The 19759-nt window shown below is 42.8% G+C and overlaps 1 protein-coding gene and 1 long non-coding RNA gene across 51 annotated transcripts in view; one reads left to right on the plus strand and one right to left on the minus strand.

Annotated features, from left to right (window-relative positions):
• Epb41 (erythrocyte membrane protein band 4.1) overlaps positions 1-19759 on the minus strand; it is a 154095-nt gene that overhangs the window by 21765 nt on the left and 112571 nt on the right. For 17 of the 50 annotated variants that reach the window (XM_087548766.1, XM_087548764.1, XM_087548757.1 and 14 more), the window contains 2 exon segments: positions 17030-17092; positions 12123-12299 (listed from right to left, as the gene is read on the minus strand). In XM_087548766.1, the coding sequence (XP_087404892.1) occupies positions 12123-12299; positions 17030-17092 (240 nt within the window). 50 annotated transcript variants of the gene reach the window in all.
• LOC148006076 (uncharacterized) lies at positions 2978-6201 on the plus strand. Its single transcript, XR_015621173.1, has 2 exons — positions 2978-3893; positions 4017-6201. It is a non-coding gene; the product is annotated as an uncharacterized LOC148006076 (long non-coding RNA).

Below are 19759 nucleotides of genomic sequence, written 5' to 3' on the forward strand. Positions count from 1 at the left end.
ATGGGCACTTGCAATAAAAGATAAATCAGATGTGGGAACGGCTTTCTTGGTACAAGCCATGTATAAACAGCACATAAAGATGACAAGGCAGCCGGCGGTAGCCCATTCTTCAGCCAAAAAAGGAAACAAATGAAGAAATAACCAAAATTACTGAAAAGAAAACACCCCTGGCCGCCAATCCCCGAAGCCTGTGAACAACAGCTCCCACTGCTTCAAAACTCAGGCTTCCGAAGGCAGCAGCAGTGGGGATAAACTAACAACACTCGCCTGGAAGGAGGAGCTACAACCCCTCGTCTTCACACTGTGCACTTGGACATCATCATTTCTTCTGTGGTCACACGCCCATCTTTTCTAGTTTGGATGCTGGAAGTAACGCTGGTTCTCACTAGAGTGCCCGTGAGACTCAGTCCTGTTCAAGGGCCACGGACGGCTGTTTCCTGGTATACAGAGCTTCTATCTGGGTAAAAGAGTGGATTTGGGCAGACATTTCGCCATACTGCTATGGACTTCTTTTCCAATGAAGGCAGTGAAGCTGGCCAATCCCAGTAATTCTTTAAATGGCCTTGACTCCTTTTTAAGTGCTGGAGATTAAACCCAGCACCTCGCACATCCTAGGCATGGCTCTGAGCTAACCTCCGCCTCCCCAAATGTAGTCGTTATGGTTTTCTGAACTGTCCTGTTATTAGATTATCCCCGAATAGGTGACTATGAAAGCGAACAGCTTCGAGACCCATGCCCAACGCAAAATTTTAACTATTAGCTAATAGAAAAATTTTGCCTTCGCACTGCACTCACCCTCGAAGACTCCACAGATCAAAGGAGCTTCTCACACCTGAGCAGATCTGCAGAAGTCAGAGGGCTTAGGCCAGTGTTTAAGGTTATGCTGAACACGGCTGTGAGAACAGAAAACTTTGGTGGTCAGTTCTGCTTCATTACACGGCGAAGGGTCAGGAAGAGCAATGGAGGAGAGGAGGAGTCACAAACCAGCACAAAAATTCCAGTCATTTGTGACAGAACATTAAATTTGTTAGCAAAACTTCACAGAAACCTCCTTTCCAAAACTTGTTAAAGCCCCCTAACCTCTCTCTTTTAAGAGACAGGGACACACATGGGCCTTGACCTCGTCATGTAGACAAAGCTGACCTTAGATTCCTGAGTCTCCTGCCTCCGCCTCCCAAGTGCTGGATTACCATTGTGTACCACCCACTCCCAGCTTCATTCGAGTCTTAATAAACACTTAAAACTTATACCCTACTTGATGTCTAGGAAACAGACCATGACTCCACAGAACTAGATGCAATACAAAATTATTTTTAGATTCCCAGCGATCTGTATCTCCTCTCCACGAAAGAAAACCCCACCGTAATGAAATGGCTTTCTGTGCTAACATTTTTCAACAAACTTGAGTGTGGCTTAGAGAGACAACAGCATTTTTCTATCACTTAGACAGAACTACAAGTATATGCCTTGATCTGGTAAACAGACCACTTCAAAGTGCGGAATGTCTGGTGGTTTAAGCCATCAACAGAAAAATACGGTAAAACCTGGAGCTGTAGTGTGAGGGTACTCAGGTAGAGTAAGTAACAATCCTCTTATCTCCCACAAGACAGGAATAAGCTCTCTTCACACCCACGTACTCACACCCACACATTCCACTCTCCCATCTGATCAGAATGGCAATAATGGATGGTTAATAACTACTAATTTATTCAGTGCTCTTAAAAAAAAAACCCACAAAGGGCAAGTTAGCAGAATAAAAGTGACAATTACACGTTACTGTGACTGGTTAAATTGGTTAGAAACCAATATTTTTAAAACTTGACACAAATAAGTCAAACGAACACAAAGCTGATTTAAAACAATATTTTGAGAAACGAACACACGCGAACGCACCGCCTCTGTGTCAGGACTAAGCAATTACTGGGTGCAGACGGTATTTTCCAGGTAGGCATCTTAAGCCAATCCGCTGAAGTACAGGTTCCCCCCTCCCCTCTCCCATCTCTTTTGGATCTGTCTGTGTCCAGTATCACCAGCTCTAACTTCCTTAACAATTACTAGCAACCAGAAGCTGATTTGCACTGAGAGCTAGTCACCATAAATCTACATAATAACAAAGCAATTAATGTAAAAAAAATCAAAGAAATGTCCCCAAAGAGGGATTCTGTAGCGGGTTTCTACAGGCTTAAAACCATGCTGAACTGCTAATGGATAAACAATTTAAGTAAGTTTGACAGCCAAAGGATTCTGGACAGGAGATTGAAAGGAAAAGGGGCTTAGGGCTTAGTAAGAAACAATCCTGGGGCTGGAGAGATGGCTCAGAGGTTAAGAGCACCGACTGCTCTTCCAGAGGTCCTGAGTTCAAACCCCAGCAACCACATGGTGGCTCACAATCATCTGTAATAAGATCTGGTGTTTCTGAAAACGGATAGCTAGAGTGTAGTTATATATAAGTTTTAATAAAAAAAGAAAAAAGACAGAAACACTCCTAACCAGCAATAACTAAGGTTAAAAAAGGGGCAAAGCCAGTCTAAAAAGAACAGTATTTTCTGCTAACTTACTAAGACAACTGCCCCCGATGGATTCTGATCCAGGGACTTCTCAAAGAAGTCTTTCATTTTGACAAGAATAAATTAGAAAAGCAAATGAGTCCCTTAAATGCTTAATCTTAAATTTATGCAACTGAAACACAGACATGCACTAAGTGCTCCGTGGAAAATCACTCCACTTAGAAAGGGGTTATTTTTAATTATGAACGTGTGTGTAGGAGTGGTCTGCGCACACGCATGCAGGTGCTTGCAGAGGCCCGAGGCATTGCATCCCCTGGGGCTGGAGGTACAGGCAGGTCTGAGCCATTTAGCAAGCGCACTGGAACGGAGCTGGGAACTGAACTCAGGTCCTCTGAAGAGCAGCAAGCCCTCTAAAGCGCCAAGTCATCTCTCCTGCTCCCACGTTTTAAAACATGCTTATTACATACTTTAAAGATCTGGCTAAAGGGCTGGAGAGATGGCTCAGCGGTTAAGAGCACTGACTGCTCTTCCAGAGGTCCTGAGTTCAATTCCCAGCAACCACATGGTGGCTCACAACCATCTGTAATGGGATCTGATGCCCTCTTCTGGTGTATCTGAAGACAGCGACAGTGAACTCATATATAATAAATAAAATAAATCTTTAAAAAAAAAAAGATCTGGTTAAAGAGAAGGTATTTAGGGATTACTACTTATTTATTCTGTATGAGAAAATCGAAGACAGACCCTTTAAATCCAAACAAAGAGAATAGACAGTAGTCAGCGAGTTCTACTAAGACCCCAGTCCACGCAGAGAAGGGGGTAAAGACAAGGGCACCGTGTCGTCCTGGGACTTCATGTTCCAGTGAAGAGCCACCTGATGCCAATTTCCATAAACAAAACAGTACCAAAGCCAGAAAAAAAAGTAACCAATCAGCTTTCTAGTCTGTGAGGGAAATCCGAGAACTAGTCCCCACAGGCCAAATTCCAGTCTATGTTTTTGTATGGCCATGAGCTAAGAATAGATGATTTTTAAATGGGTAGGGAAAAGTATTTAGTGTCATAAAAATTGTACAAAAATCAAATTTTGTGTCCAGTAATTCTGACTGAGATGCAGTCACGCTGAGCTTCCTCTCATTTCTTGCTGTGGCTGAGCTGAGCAGTTGTGAGAGGCTCACCTCACAGTGCCACTCCTCAGAGAAGCTGTGCCAGCCACCCAGCCACCTAACGCACAAAACTCTCGAAGGTTTGATAGGTTTTGGTTTTATAGTGTATAAAACAACAGAAAAACGTATCAGATTGATGTCAGCGATGTATTTCAGATAAACAGACATTCTGTCAATGACATCATACTCCAAGACGAACTTAAACATATGAACATGTATGCCAGTCTTTTTTTTTTTTTTTTTTTTTTTTTTGGTTCTTTTTTTCCGGAGCTGGGGACCGAACCCAGGGCCTTGCACTTCCTAGGTAAGTGCTCTACCACTGAGCTAAATCCCCAGCCCATGCCAGTCTTAATAATATATTCTGGAGTGAAAATAGTTGATCAATAGCTATGATGAACGAAAACCAAACCAAATTCCAAGATGTTAACAAGAGAGACCAGCATTTACCATAGTGGCGTCCAACCTGAGGTCCTTTAAGTAAAGCAGGGACTGCAGACAATTAACAAGAAAAGCTGCTCTGCACAAGGGTTTCGTAGCTGCTTGCACTTACGGATGAGGCATATAGTGATCAAATGTATCTCAGTACAAGAGAGTTCATGTCAAAGCTAGAGCTTATCCGTTCCCATCCGTTATTAGTAACTGAGTTCACACATTGATTATTTGTTATATACAAGGCAAGGGCGTACCTGGGAACCACGTGATGGACGGCAAACAAAGCCTCGCCGTGGATACAGACAGCAGTCCTCAAAGGCTAAGAACTAAGATCAACTCCACGAGAGAGAGAGAGAGAGCTGCCTATAATTTAACAAGTTTCATGAAGAGGTCAGAGGTTTTGTTCTCTTTCCTTTTTGAAATGCGGTCTTCAGAGTGTAATCTAGTCTGGCTTCAACTGGCTCTCCTGCCTCAGTCTCCTCTGATTTCATTCCGATTCCCCTCGTCAGCATTCCCAGTTCTGCACAACCACACCCAACTCAATACAATCCCTGCACTCAAGACCGACAGGCGAAGCAATAGAGAAGCACCCGGCTTTGTAGAAGAGTGAATTACACAAACGCTCGGCTGCCCAGACAACACGATCATCTCTCTTGGGAGGTACTGAAGCACAAGCTGCCATGCCAGCTCCTACATCTCTAAATGACATTGTACCAGAGTGAAAGATTTAAGATCTTGTCAGACTCGAGCATCAGGGGTGCTATTCCTGCATCCTTGCAATGTGCAGGAAGTAACCACGTTCCCCCCTCCTACCCCGCACCTCCTCCCAGTTCTCCTCATGCTGGGGATCAAACCAGGGCCTCATGCATACTAAACACACTCTCCATAACTGAGCTATAACCCTTTTCTTGAAGACAGCAGGGAATGAAACGAGAAGTCAACTGCTTCTGTCGATTTAGGGACCAGGAAGGATAGCTGGGATTTTATTTTTCCTTCTTTTTAATCTTAGGCTTATCTACTGATTATCCCAAAGAGGATTGTAACCATGGTAAAGGAAGAATACTATAAACCACCAAGTCACGAAAAATGAGGAAAAATGTTCCAACAAGCTCAAAATTTCATTTTTAGCCTGTATTTCTGACCTGTGAAAATAATGAACACTGGTGATAGGAATTTTATTTACCAAATAAAATCCCCTAAATTTAACCCTGACGGTCATAGCCACTGCTGACCTGTCCTAGCCTAACTCCAGAGGCTTCCTAACCACAAGAGCAGACCTTCATAACCATCCAGCTGCCTTTTCCCAGCCCAGCACCAGTGGGCTTCTCAATCTGCTCCAGTACAAGGGGATCCTAAGGCAGGAGAGGTGACAGCAGGAGTTGTCTCTGGTTCTGGTGTCAAGGCCACAAAGAGCAGGGAGTACGTACTAGGTGTAATGAGAAGGGGAGGTTCCCATGTAGAGTTGTGAGGGTCAGGACTTCATCATCTGTATGAAGCTTAAAGGGGAAGGAGGGCGGCTCTGCAGAGTTCCTCCAGGAAGCAACAGTGAGACAGAAGTTCATCTTGTTTTCCTCTTTCTAAGTAATCACCACTGGGTGAAGTGTAGGCAAACATTTTTACTGGTGATAACCCCTAAAAGTAACTGAGCCTCAATGATATAGAGTACCTCGTGGGTTTACCATAGAAACCACCACGGAAGTGGCTAAGGAAGCCCCCGGGTTCTCCAATGACAGCAGGACAGACAGTTCCAGAGGTGATTCTAATCTACTCTTGGTCAGCAGTCAGTCCCCCCTCCTTAAGTTCTCACTAACTATGTAAACAAAGGTGTAAAACCTGCAAACGGAATCTACTTCATACTACGAATGCTAGCAATAAGCAAACAGCTAAAAAAAAAAAAATTCTAAAATATAGAAGCTGGGCTTATTCCCAAGTACGCTCTGCTCAAAGAACACTGTCTGAATTCATTAGGAGCTGAATACACTTGGAAAAGCATTTTTAACTTTACTAGTTTTAAGTGCTTTGTCAAATATCAGCCAGGAGCAGACAGATCTAAACAGGGCTGTTTGCTCACTTCAAGAAGAATCTCAAGAGGTTCATGTGTCTGCTTTTTAAAAAGAGTCTCTCTTCCTAGCTCTTCAGGGGCCGAGGGCTGAACACCATCGCTTCCTAAAACAGGGTGCAGAGTCGTTCTCATGAGGTAGGTTTGTCCGTAAGGAACTAGGTGGAAATACGGGCACCAGATAGTTAAGACCTCCTCAATTCAAACTGGAAATGATTGGCAGGAAAACAAGGCAAAAACTCCAACACTTGACACAGGTATCCTTAGACCAAACTACTTCTGGACCTGCCATCGAGAAGCTGGTCCAGGGTAAAGTGGAACGCCCGTGGTGCTAAGAATGGGGTGAAATAGGGGAGAGAAGAGATGCTGTCTGTGGCCTCTTGTGTTGGCGCCATTAATGGGAGCTCACACAGGGCAGGACAGCTATGTTTGTCTTCCGATAACTATGACATTTATCTTTTGAGCCCACGTTCATCAGCTTTGTTCAATACAAGGACTTGGCATCCACCTATGGTCAGCTTTACTGATAGGAAGTGACTTCTTTGTTAGCAAAGATCTCTGAAGGTCCTTGCTACACTTCAGAACGCTGAACAGTTACCATTGGCTCACGCTAAACTTTTAATGGATTTGAAATAATTCCAATATAAAAGGAAACAAAATTCAGGGTGATGTTTACAGTAGTTAATAAAAAGTTGTGTACAACGATGAAAACTGGAACTGTAGGAAATATAATCTGAAAGTTACAAAAGTACTGATAAAATTTTGAGATTAATTTTTAATTCCTAAAAAAAAACTTACAAGAACATAATCAATGCTAGTTGCAGTTGTTACTCCATTAAGGAAATCTTACATCTGTTTCACAGATAAAGAGGCGTCCTCACGCCTGCCACGGTCTACCTTGCAAAGCAGCTCTTCAGTACCTCAGAGGGCTTTGCCATCCCTTTCCTTACGAGTGGAGCAGTAAATATGCCTACTTAAAAAATGTTTGTTATAAATAGACATAACTTGTTACACAAACCATACATATCCACATTTTCTTTTAAATCTAGCCTGGCCCTTGCTTTTTTTTTTTTTTTTTTTTTTCCAGTTTTTTCCCTAAGTCCAATGATGGTGGAGTACACTGTAGCAGTTTTCAGTAAATATCAGACAATCCTATCTGTCAAGACAACAGATCAATACTACCGAGCTCTGAAGAACAACAACAAAATTCTTGGTTTTACCTTTTTTTTTTTTTTTTTACTCTCTCTCCCCGTCCCCCTCTTCAAAGGCAAAAACCATCTTTAGAAATTTCAGTGAGCAAAAAGCACTAAGAAATAATATAAAAGATAGAGTCTCAACGCGATGACTCTACGAACTCAGAGTCTAGACGAGTGTTTGAGACGTAAACAAGTGATCCAGATGGATGCTTTCAGGTGCGTCGGGAAGCAAGCGACATCATGCAAGGTTAATATAGTTAAGGTGAGAAACCACCGGTTTAGCATCCGAATGGTGCTCTGAGGAGGGCGTGCTCACCTCTACATCAGGAAAGCCTCATAATCCACATGCAAACTGGACACACGTCACAGTGAAAGCTTAGATTCAAGGCAGCTGATTAGAAACAATAGATTATAACACAAGTGGGAGAACAGGTTTGAAGTACAAGGAAACAAAGTATCATTTAAGCTTATTATAACAGTTAAATATTGCGTCTAGCAATAATTACTTATGCCACAAGGAAATAACAATATTTCAATTTAGAGAAAAGTGTGTTTACATAACAGATCTCGAGTTAATCTGTACTCTAGGACTTTTAAAGGTAGGTAGTCTGAAATTTTCCACCCTGGCTAGAGGCCAAGGGACACCAGCACCATTTTCCTAAACTACATCAACTCTCTGTGCATTAAAAGACAGCATTTAACCTCTGCATGACTCTTCTACACACCAGGCAGAATAAAACTGCCTGTTCCATTCAGGTCATAAACACTAACAAAAAGGCCACAGGTGTCAAAGCCCCTTCAAGAAAAGGCCTTTGCATGTACTGATTAGACACTCTAAGAAAAGGAGTGGTTATGGATTTTTGGATTAAAACTTTGATTTTAAGGCTTTTTCAAAGGTTGGGAAGTTGAATTTCTTCTTAAACTACAGAGCCCATGCCACAATAATGGCTATAGAAGACTGGGAAACAGTCCATCACATTTGTTCAGGGTGTCCCAGTCTGTGTGAGACACTGAGCAGAGGACAGAACAGGTCAACAGTAAGAGCATGCACGGTAGCTTTGGGGTACCACCTGCCATGCACCTCCATTTGATTTGCCTAACGAGTTGACTTTGGGGCAGGAGTACTGGTGGGCCAATCCATTGCTACTCCTTTTTCCTCACAATGTAGACTCTCCAGAGATTCACATTTTATTACTGACAAGAAAAACGGCCTCCGGAGGTCCCTATGACAGTGACGCTCAGGGTCCGAGGCGTGACGTGGGTAATTACACATCTGAAGCCAGAGACAGAGTTGAGTGGTTTTAGTCTTGAGCACCCTGTTTTCCAGTCACAGAAAGATCAGCCACCAAACAGCCAGGGCAAGGACCAGGAGAAAAGACATCATGAAAGGAATGCGAGGCGACGGGAAAGCACTAGAGTAGAGGCGGCACTTTTTGAGAGCCTTGTGTTCCTCAGGGATTGGAATAGAAACCTTGGGAGCAATCTCTTCATTTTCTCGCTGGGACAAGGTTCTCTCAGTTGGTCTCTCTGGCCTTTTACTGCTCTCTTCACCCTGTACTAACAGAGCACGTTCCTGTGTCTGCTTTCACGTAGAAGATCAAGAAAGACAGAGAGATGAACAAAATGACAGATGGAAGGATGCTTGAGTGATACTTGGGGATGTGCAAAGGTGTGGGAAGTCGTCTGGGTGCTCTTGGTTTTTAGCTCCTCTCTACTTTGGCCAATTTACCCTGCAGGTTCAACTATATGATTAAATTAAAATTTACTGTTTAGATTAAACCAGTGTTGGAACACTTGGAAGTTCAAGCGGTCCCGGGCTTCCCTTCACTCTGTCGCTTACTGTCTTGGTGAGGGTATTCGTGCCTGAGTGTTTTTCCTACACATTCAGGTTGTTTAATTGCTTTGATGCTGCCAATCATCTATGGATCAGACAATGTCAATAAAGAAGCGTTCTGCTTGTCGTGAATGAAGTTATTACTTTTACTAACAAACAGAATGGCAGAATATAAAGAGCATATTTTCATATCTCTTCAAAAACGACTCTAACTGCAATAGTTCAGTATGAGAATTAGATTTTGCTCAGTGGAACAGAAGCAGTAAAGACTGCAAGATAAGAACAAAATTATAAATTTTATAATGTGTCTCCAGGGTCTACCCTGGAGTGCGGGCAGCAACAGAGAAGAAGAGAGGCAAATACATCCCCCAAAGACCTCAGTGATCGCACAGCCTGGGAATCCTGACTGAAATGGTTATGGTCCTCATGAAGGTTTATATACTTAGCAAATACTTTTGATAACTTTTAAGGAAGTCTCCCCCTGCTCCCCAGTTGGCCAACTTGGACTTTCTCCCCTGCATCTCTGTATGCTGCTCTCCGTGGTCAAGGCGGATGGCATCTATGAGAGGAAAAACTTGGCTCTGAGTTCCTTCAGTTGAGCCAGCCTTCTCTGGTCAGTCTGGAAGCTGAACACGGGTTCTTTGCACACCCCTAAGTGATATGTATCAGGGGAAAAGTAGCTAGGGGACTGGTCAGCAAGGAGAATAAAAGGAAAGACAGGATGCAAAATTATAATGAGTTTTAAATGAAAATACGGTGGGAGGAGAAAGACAACATAAAAAGAATAGGGCATCATTAAATTCATTTTCTCTCTGAGTACATATTAACAACTGCATGCAGCTTTTTCAACCAGCCATGCGCTGAAGTAAGCAAACAGAACTGCAGATGCTGCAGCAGGGGAATGTGGTGTGTGAGGCCAAAGGCTGTGGGCGTGGATTTACTAGTACAGCCAAAAGAAAAGAGTGATTCAGCCGCTGTGGTTGAGTTCTGGGGGTGCTCTGCTCAGTGCCATGACAAGAGCGAGTTCTGCGTGAGCAGCACAGTCATGGCAGCAGCGTTACCTCTGGCCCACCAACCTTTCTCTCCGAGGGGAGGATAGAAGTTTTCTTCACCTGGTCATACACAAATTATATAAAGTTCAGTTGCCTCGAAATGCAATGACAAAGCTGCCAAAGGTAAGGAGAGGTACCCCCAGTTCAAAGAATGGCACTTGCCATCCCCCAAATCAGCCCTCAGATGATTTCTACAGGGTTTCCATTCAAAGATATAAGCTATTTCCTGAAAATGGAGACCAACACAGATTTACCCAATGCCATCCGAGAAAGCATCAAGTCACTTTTTCAAGTCACTTTCAGAGTCCAAATCAGAACTTCTAGAAAAATATGCAGTTACAGGGTGTGTGTGTATGTGTGTGTGTGTGTGTGTGTGTGTGTGTGTGTGTGTGTGTGCATGTGGGTGTTAACAGATGAGATAGCAACACACCACTCCCATGAAGAACACCAGGTAAGCGAGGATGTTTAAAATCCTTTAGTCTAAAAGCAGGCCCAATGAGATAAACAGCTTGTTCAGAGCATTTATTAGGCTTTGCTTGGCCAGACCCGCTTAGTCGACTCAATCTGTAACTATCCTTGGACCTTAATGAGTCTTTATTTCTAAGGACACATCAAAATGAAGTATCTGCCTTTCAGAGTCATCGTCTCACTTACCAGTTCAAAGTACATGCTACGACTTAGAACACAGAACTAATGTACATGTATGTCCGGGGACAGGGTCTGAGGGGACAATGTGTGGGAACAACTGAATCTACCCAACCCACGGCCTGTTAAAGAGGTATCCTCCTGCCTCACTTGTGAGCCTGTTAGCTAATTTTAATCCAAATCTGAAAACCACAAAAGGTATTCCTGGAAGAGTTTTTATCCCTGTCTGCAGTTCCAGAAACTAAATAATAAATGTTATATCTGGATAGATTACCAAGAATCCTAAAAAAAAAAATTTAAACCCAATTTTCATTTTGTTTTGAGAAAGAGTCTATATCTGATTCAGCCACAAAATCCTATACTCAAATAATCCTTCTGCCTCAGCCCCACAAGGACTGAAACTGCGGGTGTGCCTGGTAACCTAAGGATTTTACTGGAGACACTGCTCTGCCTTTCTCAACTAGAGCTGCTATTGTTTGGGGGGCAAAGTGAGCACACCATTACGTCAGTCACCAAGTTATGGTGACCGTTTATACAGATGGCACTGGCTAAAGATAAAGACGTTTTAGATGTAAATTTGACAAGATACTACCTTTAAACAGATTTATTTATTCTGTAGTAGGGTTTCCAAGGTAGGAAATAATGGGGAACAGACCCTGAGAGGTGTCTCTGGCCTGCTCTGATCGTAACTGTCTCATAAAACAGCGGGCTGAAGGTCTGATATTATGCAAGATCAGTCGTCAGTTGTGTTTCTGAAATCCCATGTTCTACATTCTCTGGCTTCAGGGCCTCTTTTATTTCTTACATAACTATGAGCAATCATTCCACACATTTCTTAAGTTGTGCAAATGCTCAAATAAAGTTTTAAAAAGATGTACTTCCTTCCAGTTGTGACCTTACTAAGTTTAGCAAACTCCCTGGTCCGGCCGGGAAGGCATATTTTGAATATAAACAAAGCCTTCCTGGCATGAAGTCGGTTTATAAACACAAACTAGCCAGAGGCAGGCAGCTTTGAGCATTTCTCACAGCCCAGACATCCACGAGTGACTCTAAAGGACTCGAACAACTGCACTGAGCTACCTAAATGCTCAGGCGTGTTTTAGAGCAGCAACAGACTGTTAGGGTATCAAAGCCACATTACAGCTCTAAACGTTCAGACACAGACTATTAACGTACATATTTAAAATACTTATTGCATTCAGCCTTACAGTCATGGTACAGACATGGTACTCACTCCATCTCCGGTAGGGACTTGCCCGTTGATGTTAAGAGTCCGGAAGGGTGAGTGTGTGGACAAGCGCTTGTCCCACTCGCTGGGCCGTGGTTCGGGTACTGATTCCATAAAGTTCTTTTTCAGTTCACTGATGCTGGCATGATGCTTCTTGATCTCTTCTTGACTCTTGTCTAAATCCTACAGTTCAAAGGATAAAGACACAGAACAATAAATAGTGGGGACAAAAAAACACACCTAGGGAACCCATCAGAGACTGGGCTGGTAGAAAACACCACACTCAGGACAGACGTTACTGGCCTGCATTCTGCACTTAGATTGTAAATATACAACACTGTATATTTGCCTTTTTTTTTTTTTTTTTTTCCAGAGCTGGGGACCGAACCCAGGGCCTTGCGCTTCCTAGGCAAGCGCTCTACCACTGAGCTAAATCCCCAACCCTGCCTTTTTTTTTTTTAAACAAAGCGCTGTACTCGGAAGCAGTGAAGCATCACAATCCCAAAGCTCCTGCAGTTAAACTGCCCCGAAGTGCTTGCTCCTTAACTGTATCTCCTCTTCCACGAAGGATGCAAAACCAGATCTCCACCTCCTCATCCCGAGAAGGCGACCCCACAATTCCATTAGCCTCAGCTTGGTAAGAACTGATTTAGGCTCAGCTCAGGCAGGATGGAGATAGCTATAGGGAAACTGATGAATGAGAGGCATGGCGAATGACCTCAGCTTCCACTAGCTGCTGTCCTTGGTGAGCTGCAACGCTGAGAACCCCTCCCTCGCTGTAATATTTTCAATTCTCTATAATGAAGGCCTGTCTTGATTCAGGAATTTATTATTAAAATTCTTATTTCCAGACTTCCAAGGTCAACTGTTACTACCTCTATAAATAAATAAAGATGTTTTTAAAACTATTCACACCTGTATGTGTGCATACATGTCTATGTCAGGCCAGAGAACAACAAAAGAGGCTCTTCTTTTGAAGCAGGGTCTCTCATTGACCTGGAGCTTACCCAGGGCTAGGCTGGCTAGTCACCAAGGTCCAGGGATATTCTGGTGCTCACTACCCCAGCTCTGGGATTACTAGTGTGCACCACCTGGCCCAGCACTTTTACATGGGCTTTGGGGACTAAACTCAGGTCCTCACACTCCTACACCTAGGCTATCACCCATATATATATTTTTTATTTTTAGCATTTTCCCTACAATATAAAAACCCTATGGCTTCCTTGTTCACTTCTCTTAATACAATGCAAAATAGGGCCTTACTGAGACCTACACTGGGGAAGTGGCTGGGTGACAGGGGGCTTGTTGTCAAGCACATAGCCCTGGCTTTAACTGCCAGCACCACTCAAAGGACTTCAGTGATCGTCTAGAGTCTCCTATCTCTCCTTGATAACTTAAAACGATCCAACTGTTCCAAGTGGAGGTTGCCAGATAGGTGAAAGGTTACTCAAGGTAACACCCTAGGGAGAGACAATCAAAACTAAGGCTAATAAAGCATAGGCTAAGACACACAGATTTTGTTGTTGTTGTTAAAAAGAGATGTCTAATAAATTTTTTTTTTACAAGGGGCATCAGACCAAAAGGAGTCTGGTAAATTTGACTTGAAGACAAAGAATCAACTGCTCTTTGTCTAACAATACACATGAACATACAAAAGTTTGAGTTCCAGGTCATAAAGCTGGAGCCTGCAGCTCTAATACAATCTTGTGTTTACTTCCCATTAGGGCAGCATAGTAGCTAAGAAAAGCATGAAGCTAAATAGATCCCCGGCATGCTGTGTAAACTTTGGGATCTGTCTATTTTTGGCATTGTGGGAAATAATTTCACTTTAGAAAGTAAAAATAAAAACAAAACAGTATGGAATTTTTTTTGGATTAAATTTTTTGTGTTTGTTTGTGGTTTTATTTTTCTTTTTTCTCCCTGCAGGCAAGAAAGACCTTAACTAAATAGAACTTTCTCCAAATTGCTATGTAGGAGAAAACAATATGAAACCCAGGGACTCACATGACGTCTGGATTCTGGGGTTGTTCCTTCAGAAACTCATGAATTAACTATGAATTGACTTCTCTCTGTCTCTGTCTCTCTCTGTATCTATCTGTCTCTCTCTCTGTCTCTTTCTGTCTCTCTCTGTCTCTCTGTCTCTCATCTTTCTTTTTTTTCAAGATTGACCTCTGTGTATTTGCTTTGAGAGTAAAGAGAAAACTAACCCCAAAAGGTAACTGCAGCTCTCCATAACTAGCACTTACTAAGGAGAAGAGTGAGCCCGTCTTAGGAACGTGAGCTTCACCGGGAAACGCCTGTGCTACAGCTGAAATCTCAAGGCTCAGCCTTGGGATGAGCAGCTGAGACCTGTCAGGCATGTGAGAGTCTGTGACCCAGGTCCTCATCTGATGTTACATCTGTTTGGGCCAAGAACAACCTAACACATTTGGGATGACTAAAAGTGCAAGCAAGACAGAACAAAACCAAGCATGAGATTCTGGGATAAACATAATTTAGACCCAGCCAGAGCTGCGCCTGATGACTTGTGACTCTCCTCGCCTAGCTTTTGATTGGTTTGGAACCTGAGAAAATATATATTTTTCAGTAAATCTGGTAGCTTCTGAGAGAGCTTTCTCCATCCTTCTTAGCTGTTTTACTGGAAACCTGTGGGGGCATAGAATACAGTTAAGATCTCAAAGGGACCTGTTCCAGATAGAACGTGTCGCAGACATTTGCTACAGGTTCTCTCTGGGAGGTGGAGGAGGAGGCGGCAGATCTAAAAATGAACTCGACCTTATTTGTGCCAGAACAAAGCATTAGTGGGGGTGCGATAAGGGAAGGTGGGAGGGAGGCTTAAAGGAAAAAACCTGCCAGAGCAGCAGAGAACTTGAGGGAACTTCCTTGGGGTCACTTTTTACAATAACTAAGGAGGGATGGTCAAATTATGTCGGGTTATGTTCAGGTTAGATCATTTTTAAGGCCTATCATCTTAGGATTTTAGCAGCAATAAAACCAAACACTGGGTTAAATGTAAAATGTTCTCAAAAGGCAGTTAGTAGTTTTACATTTCAAACACACACTTATTCAAACATCCCCTCTCTCGGGGCTCTCAGTAAAAATGCCACGGAAGAAAACACAGACGACAGAGGAAGTTCGTGAGTTTCAGAAGCCACAGCACACCTCGTGGGAGAAGTGACAAATATATGATTGGCATAGCAGGTTCAGTGGGGAGATGATACCCCGAGAAGAGGAGATCACTGGACGTGTCTTGTCCCTCCTAATCTCCACACAAAAAAGGACTTAGGTCTCAGATATGGGATATGACGGGGATCCAGTTTCCAAGTTTGAAATCTAGAAGGGTCTGACCTTACAGGTTTTATATTATATGAGACAGACAGATGTAAAGCCCTTGGAACTGTGCCATCATTCAATTCAATCATACAATTAATGAAGGTCATCTGTAATTTTTAATATTTGTATTAAAGTGCCTCATATAGCAGATATTCAAAATATAGCTATTGGCCAAAAGACATATATACATATTTTTATTTTATTTTATTTATTTATTTATTTTTTTGAGGCTAGGTCTCATGTAACCCAGGCTGGCCTTAAAGTTTAGAGCTGAGAAAGACCTTGACCCTGATCGTTCTTCTTAGCTTCCCAGGTGTGGGGATTAAAGATGTGCTACCCTGCTGGCCAGAGAGCCACTTTTTAAAGTTTCTTCAAACGTTCACACTAGAGACATTTAATGCATGGCTCTTCTCTCGGGTCTCTGCTGCATGCCACCTCACCCAATACAGTGGCACACGCCTGCAATGCCCACATTCAGGAGGCTGAGGCAAGGAGGCTGTCTCAGAGTAGATCCCGCAGCACAGCAACGTTTGTCTCCCACAGGTTTTCTACCAGCTTGCAGCTCTCCCTTTCTCCCCTCTAGCGCCCCACACCTGTAAGCTTCCTGCAGCCAGGGAAGCTACACCCTGATGTAAGTTTCTACTCATTTCTTTGGATTCTGCCTTGATTGTTATAGAACGTAATATTCCACTTCTACTTAGGAGATTTTCTGATGTACAAACTACACCGGTTCCACATTCTTCCACAGAGAATGACTCTAACTTAATTTTTCTCATGGAGTTTCTTTAATCTCCAAATTGGTTTTACATCTCATACCCAATGTGGACTAGTTCCTCCCGACTAGGAAAAGTCTATGAACTGAGGTAAAAATGTTGTCCCTGTTGAATGTAATAGAAAAAGGACTTTAGGATGGGTACACATTACTCTTTCCTTAAAAACCATAAACTCCCCAGTCAGATTCCAGCTTTACCAACTTAACAGCTCTGTGGCCTTGGAGGAACTATTTAAATTCCTTAGCTACAATGTTTTCATCTTAAAAGTAAAAATCCTACCCAGCAGCCTGCTTTACGGTGAGCCCTGAGGTAACCACCCCTCAAATGCTAGGCTCCCTCCCAGCCTTTCTTCAGGAGCTTTTGTTCCCTTCAGTGCGTAAGCCCATGTGGAATGTGATTGCCTTCCCTCTTTTTTAAAGACACTCTTCTCGGTTCAGGGGGAGAGCAGTGCAAATTTGTTTCTTGGGATATTGACAGTGTATAGTCTTGGAAATTTCAAGAAACTTTTAGCAATGGTATTTGAATGTTCTGAAGGGGGGGGGGGGATAAAACGGTAGAACCATGAACGGGAGAGAGAGCTCCAATCATATATTTTTTTTTGGATAGGATGAGAGAGAGATGCAAACTAAAAGTCAGGAGAGATGATTGCTTATCTTCATGTTTACCAACATGCAAAAGCGCTTTAAACCTAAACGTCTCTCATGCAGTGGCATGCAAAACCAAACACAGCGCGGGGTGAAGGGGGTCAGCACAGAATGCAGAAGGTTCCAGGCCACCAACTGAAATAAGCTTCAAGTTCATACAAACCTCCAACATTAAATTGCTATGTCTGATATAAATGTTTTCACCATCTAGTCTCTCTCTCTTTTTCTGTGAAAACGAAAGGGAGAAAAACAGAAGCATAAAAAAATTAAAATGTTGTTCTTGCGGGGAAACAAACTGCAAATTGGCAAACAAAAAAACAATGAAAAGTAAATGTGGGCGATGCAGCAAATGCCAACATGAAATGGTCACAGGAGCACAGGGACGCGAGCACGGTTACCAAAGGGAATGACGAATGACCTTGTTTGCAAACAGTGGAAAGCCATGACGATGGTATTTAAAGAGACAGTGTTCCCGGCTTCATTGCTTCTAACACAATAAGCTGTTTTCTGAAATTGAACTATTTGAATATTACCTTGAGATAATATATAACTCTAAAAGGTTTGGACACCATGTAACACAGAGTGGAGAAATACTGTAAAAACACTTTAGTCTTTTGGAGAGTTTTATGCTTCTGAAATACTGCAGTATCCGAATGTTTACAGTTCCAGATTTAATCAGCTAACAAGTACATCCAGTAAGAACTGGTTCATCCCACTCTGAGGCTGGGAAATGAGCACATAGCAGTTAAACACATGTTATTAATGCTGGAAGTTCCTGCTAGGATGGCTTTGGTGATAAATGTGTATAAAATGCTAATAGGTCTACTAATATGATGCCACTGGGAAAGTTCTTGTAAAGTCAGCCTGAAAGTTAGGTCTGGCCTATACAATTGCATTTCGTTAAGATACTTAAATATTGAAAGCTTGTCTGGATAAACCTGTCCGTAAATAGTCTAAGGGTCTAATGTCTCTGTCTTTGTCTGTCTCTTTCTCTCTCTCTCTCTCTGTATGTGTGTGTGTGTGTGTGTGTGTGTGTGTGTGTGTGTGTGTGTGTATACACATTCCGACTATACTGCTTGATGGTTCCCCACGTACTGGCTCTTGGAGTAATTTCTGAAGAAGAAGAATCAAAGGCTGGACCACTGTCTTTTTAATACACTGTAGCGGGCATGGGTGAAATGGTGGCCTAGCTGTGAAAGTGAAAACAGGCTAACCTTCCTCATTCTTATCAGATCTTCACCTTTTTCTGCAAGCTTCTGTTTTGCCACAATTCAATAAAGAAAAAAAAAAGATAAAATATTGGCTCATTGAAGTTTGTTTGAACCTTTTATTTATTTTTAAGGTAAAGAGGAACGGAGGAGTATTAAAAAAAAACTGTGGGGGCGGGGAGGGGAAAGGGACAAGTGTCCTGTTGGCACAAACCTGAGCTTGGTCACCATTTGAGGTAGGTACTGTGACCTCGGTGTGGGGTTTTTCCACCTACATTCAAGAAATAAAATAGTGAAACATTTTAGGTTAGCAGGTTTCCATGAATAGTTAAGCTGCCTCATGAAGCTGGGGTGAAAACGATGGCCCCTACAGGGAAGGTTTCATCCCAGTACTCTCTGGTAGTTCATCACGACAGCTTCAAGGCTGAAGAGGTAATATAGGTAGGCAAACTACCACAAAAGAAAACGGAGTCAATCATCCTATGGATGAAAAAACCACTTTAATGATTATTTATAAAAACTACTCACAAAAGCAGTAATCTAGGCTTAATACTAGCTGTACGTTCTTGTTTATAACCTAGACGTGTGTGTGTGTGTGTGTGTGTGTGTGTGTGTGTGTGTGTGTGTACACGTACATACATCACAGCCCTCTTGTGGAGGTCAGAAGACAATTTCGGTGTCAGCTTTCACCTTCTACCTTGCTTAACACAGGGTCTCTCTCATCCACTGAGGTGTATTTTCCTGATTCTGCCTCCCGTCTCCCAGTAGGGTGTGTTGAGATTACAGACAATGTGCTCCTGAGGGTTCTGATGATCTGAACTCAGGCAAACACTTCATCCTCCTCCCAGTTACCTTCCTGTCCCTCCAGTACTTTAAATCATATTTAAGAACAGATTTACAAATGGAAATATAAATGCGTAATATTCGTGACATAATCAAGGGGATAATTTTTACAGTAAAGACACATGTAATTTGCAAATTAGACACCAAACAGGTAAACACAAACGTCTCTGTTAGTCGGCTGATCAATACATTTAAGCAGGCAGTGTACTCTTCCGTTCATTGAAGGGAACATAAAGTAATTTACATGCAAACTGAGACTGACGCCTGCAGCTACCTTCCTCTCCAGCTGCAGCACCACCACTGCAGTCTCTTCCCTAGGAACCCACATGCTGGGCAGACGAGCAAGAGTCACCCTTAGCAGTCACCTCAGAGCACTATCCTAAGGGCGCTGTGTGTCTTTAGAACACAGCTAGAAATAGCCGTCTTATAGTCAGAGACTGGAGTAATTACTTAAAAACCTGATTGCGACGCGGGAACGCCGTACAGTGAGCACAGCACAAAGTACTGTGTAGTTCACATTTAGAGACCGGCTCGTCTTTTCCAAGGGTGAGGTGGTTCTGTTATATTACTCGTTTCTGACAGAACCCCGTCAAGTTGCGATTTTGGCATAGTCCTTTAACGTGCATGAAGCAGCGTTGCTCGGCAGAACAATGCCACTGTGCTGTTTTCTCCAGGGTGAATATAAAAACAAGAGATGAACCCAGACTCTGCACTACTGCCGAACACTCATGCACTTGGACACTTGGAACTGCCAGGAGCAATTAATAACTGGGTCATCTCTGCTCTAGACCCCAGTTAGCACGCTAGTTCCCTTGTTCTTCAGGAACAGAGTATGTCTCGGT

This window comes from Rattus norvegicus, chromosome 5, assembly GCF_021556685.1.
Source record: "Rattus norvegicus strain SHRSP/BbbUtx chromosome 5, alternate assembly SHRSP_T2T, whole genome shotgun sequence".
Classification (NCBI taxonomy): Eukaryota; Metazoa; Chordata; class Mammalia; order Rodentia; family Muridae; genus Rattus; species Rattus norvegicus.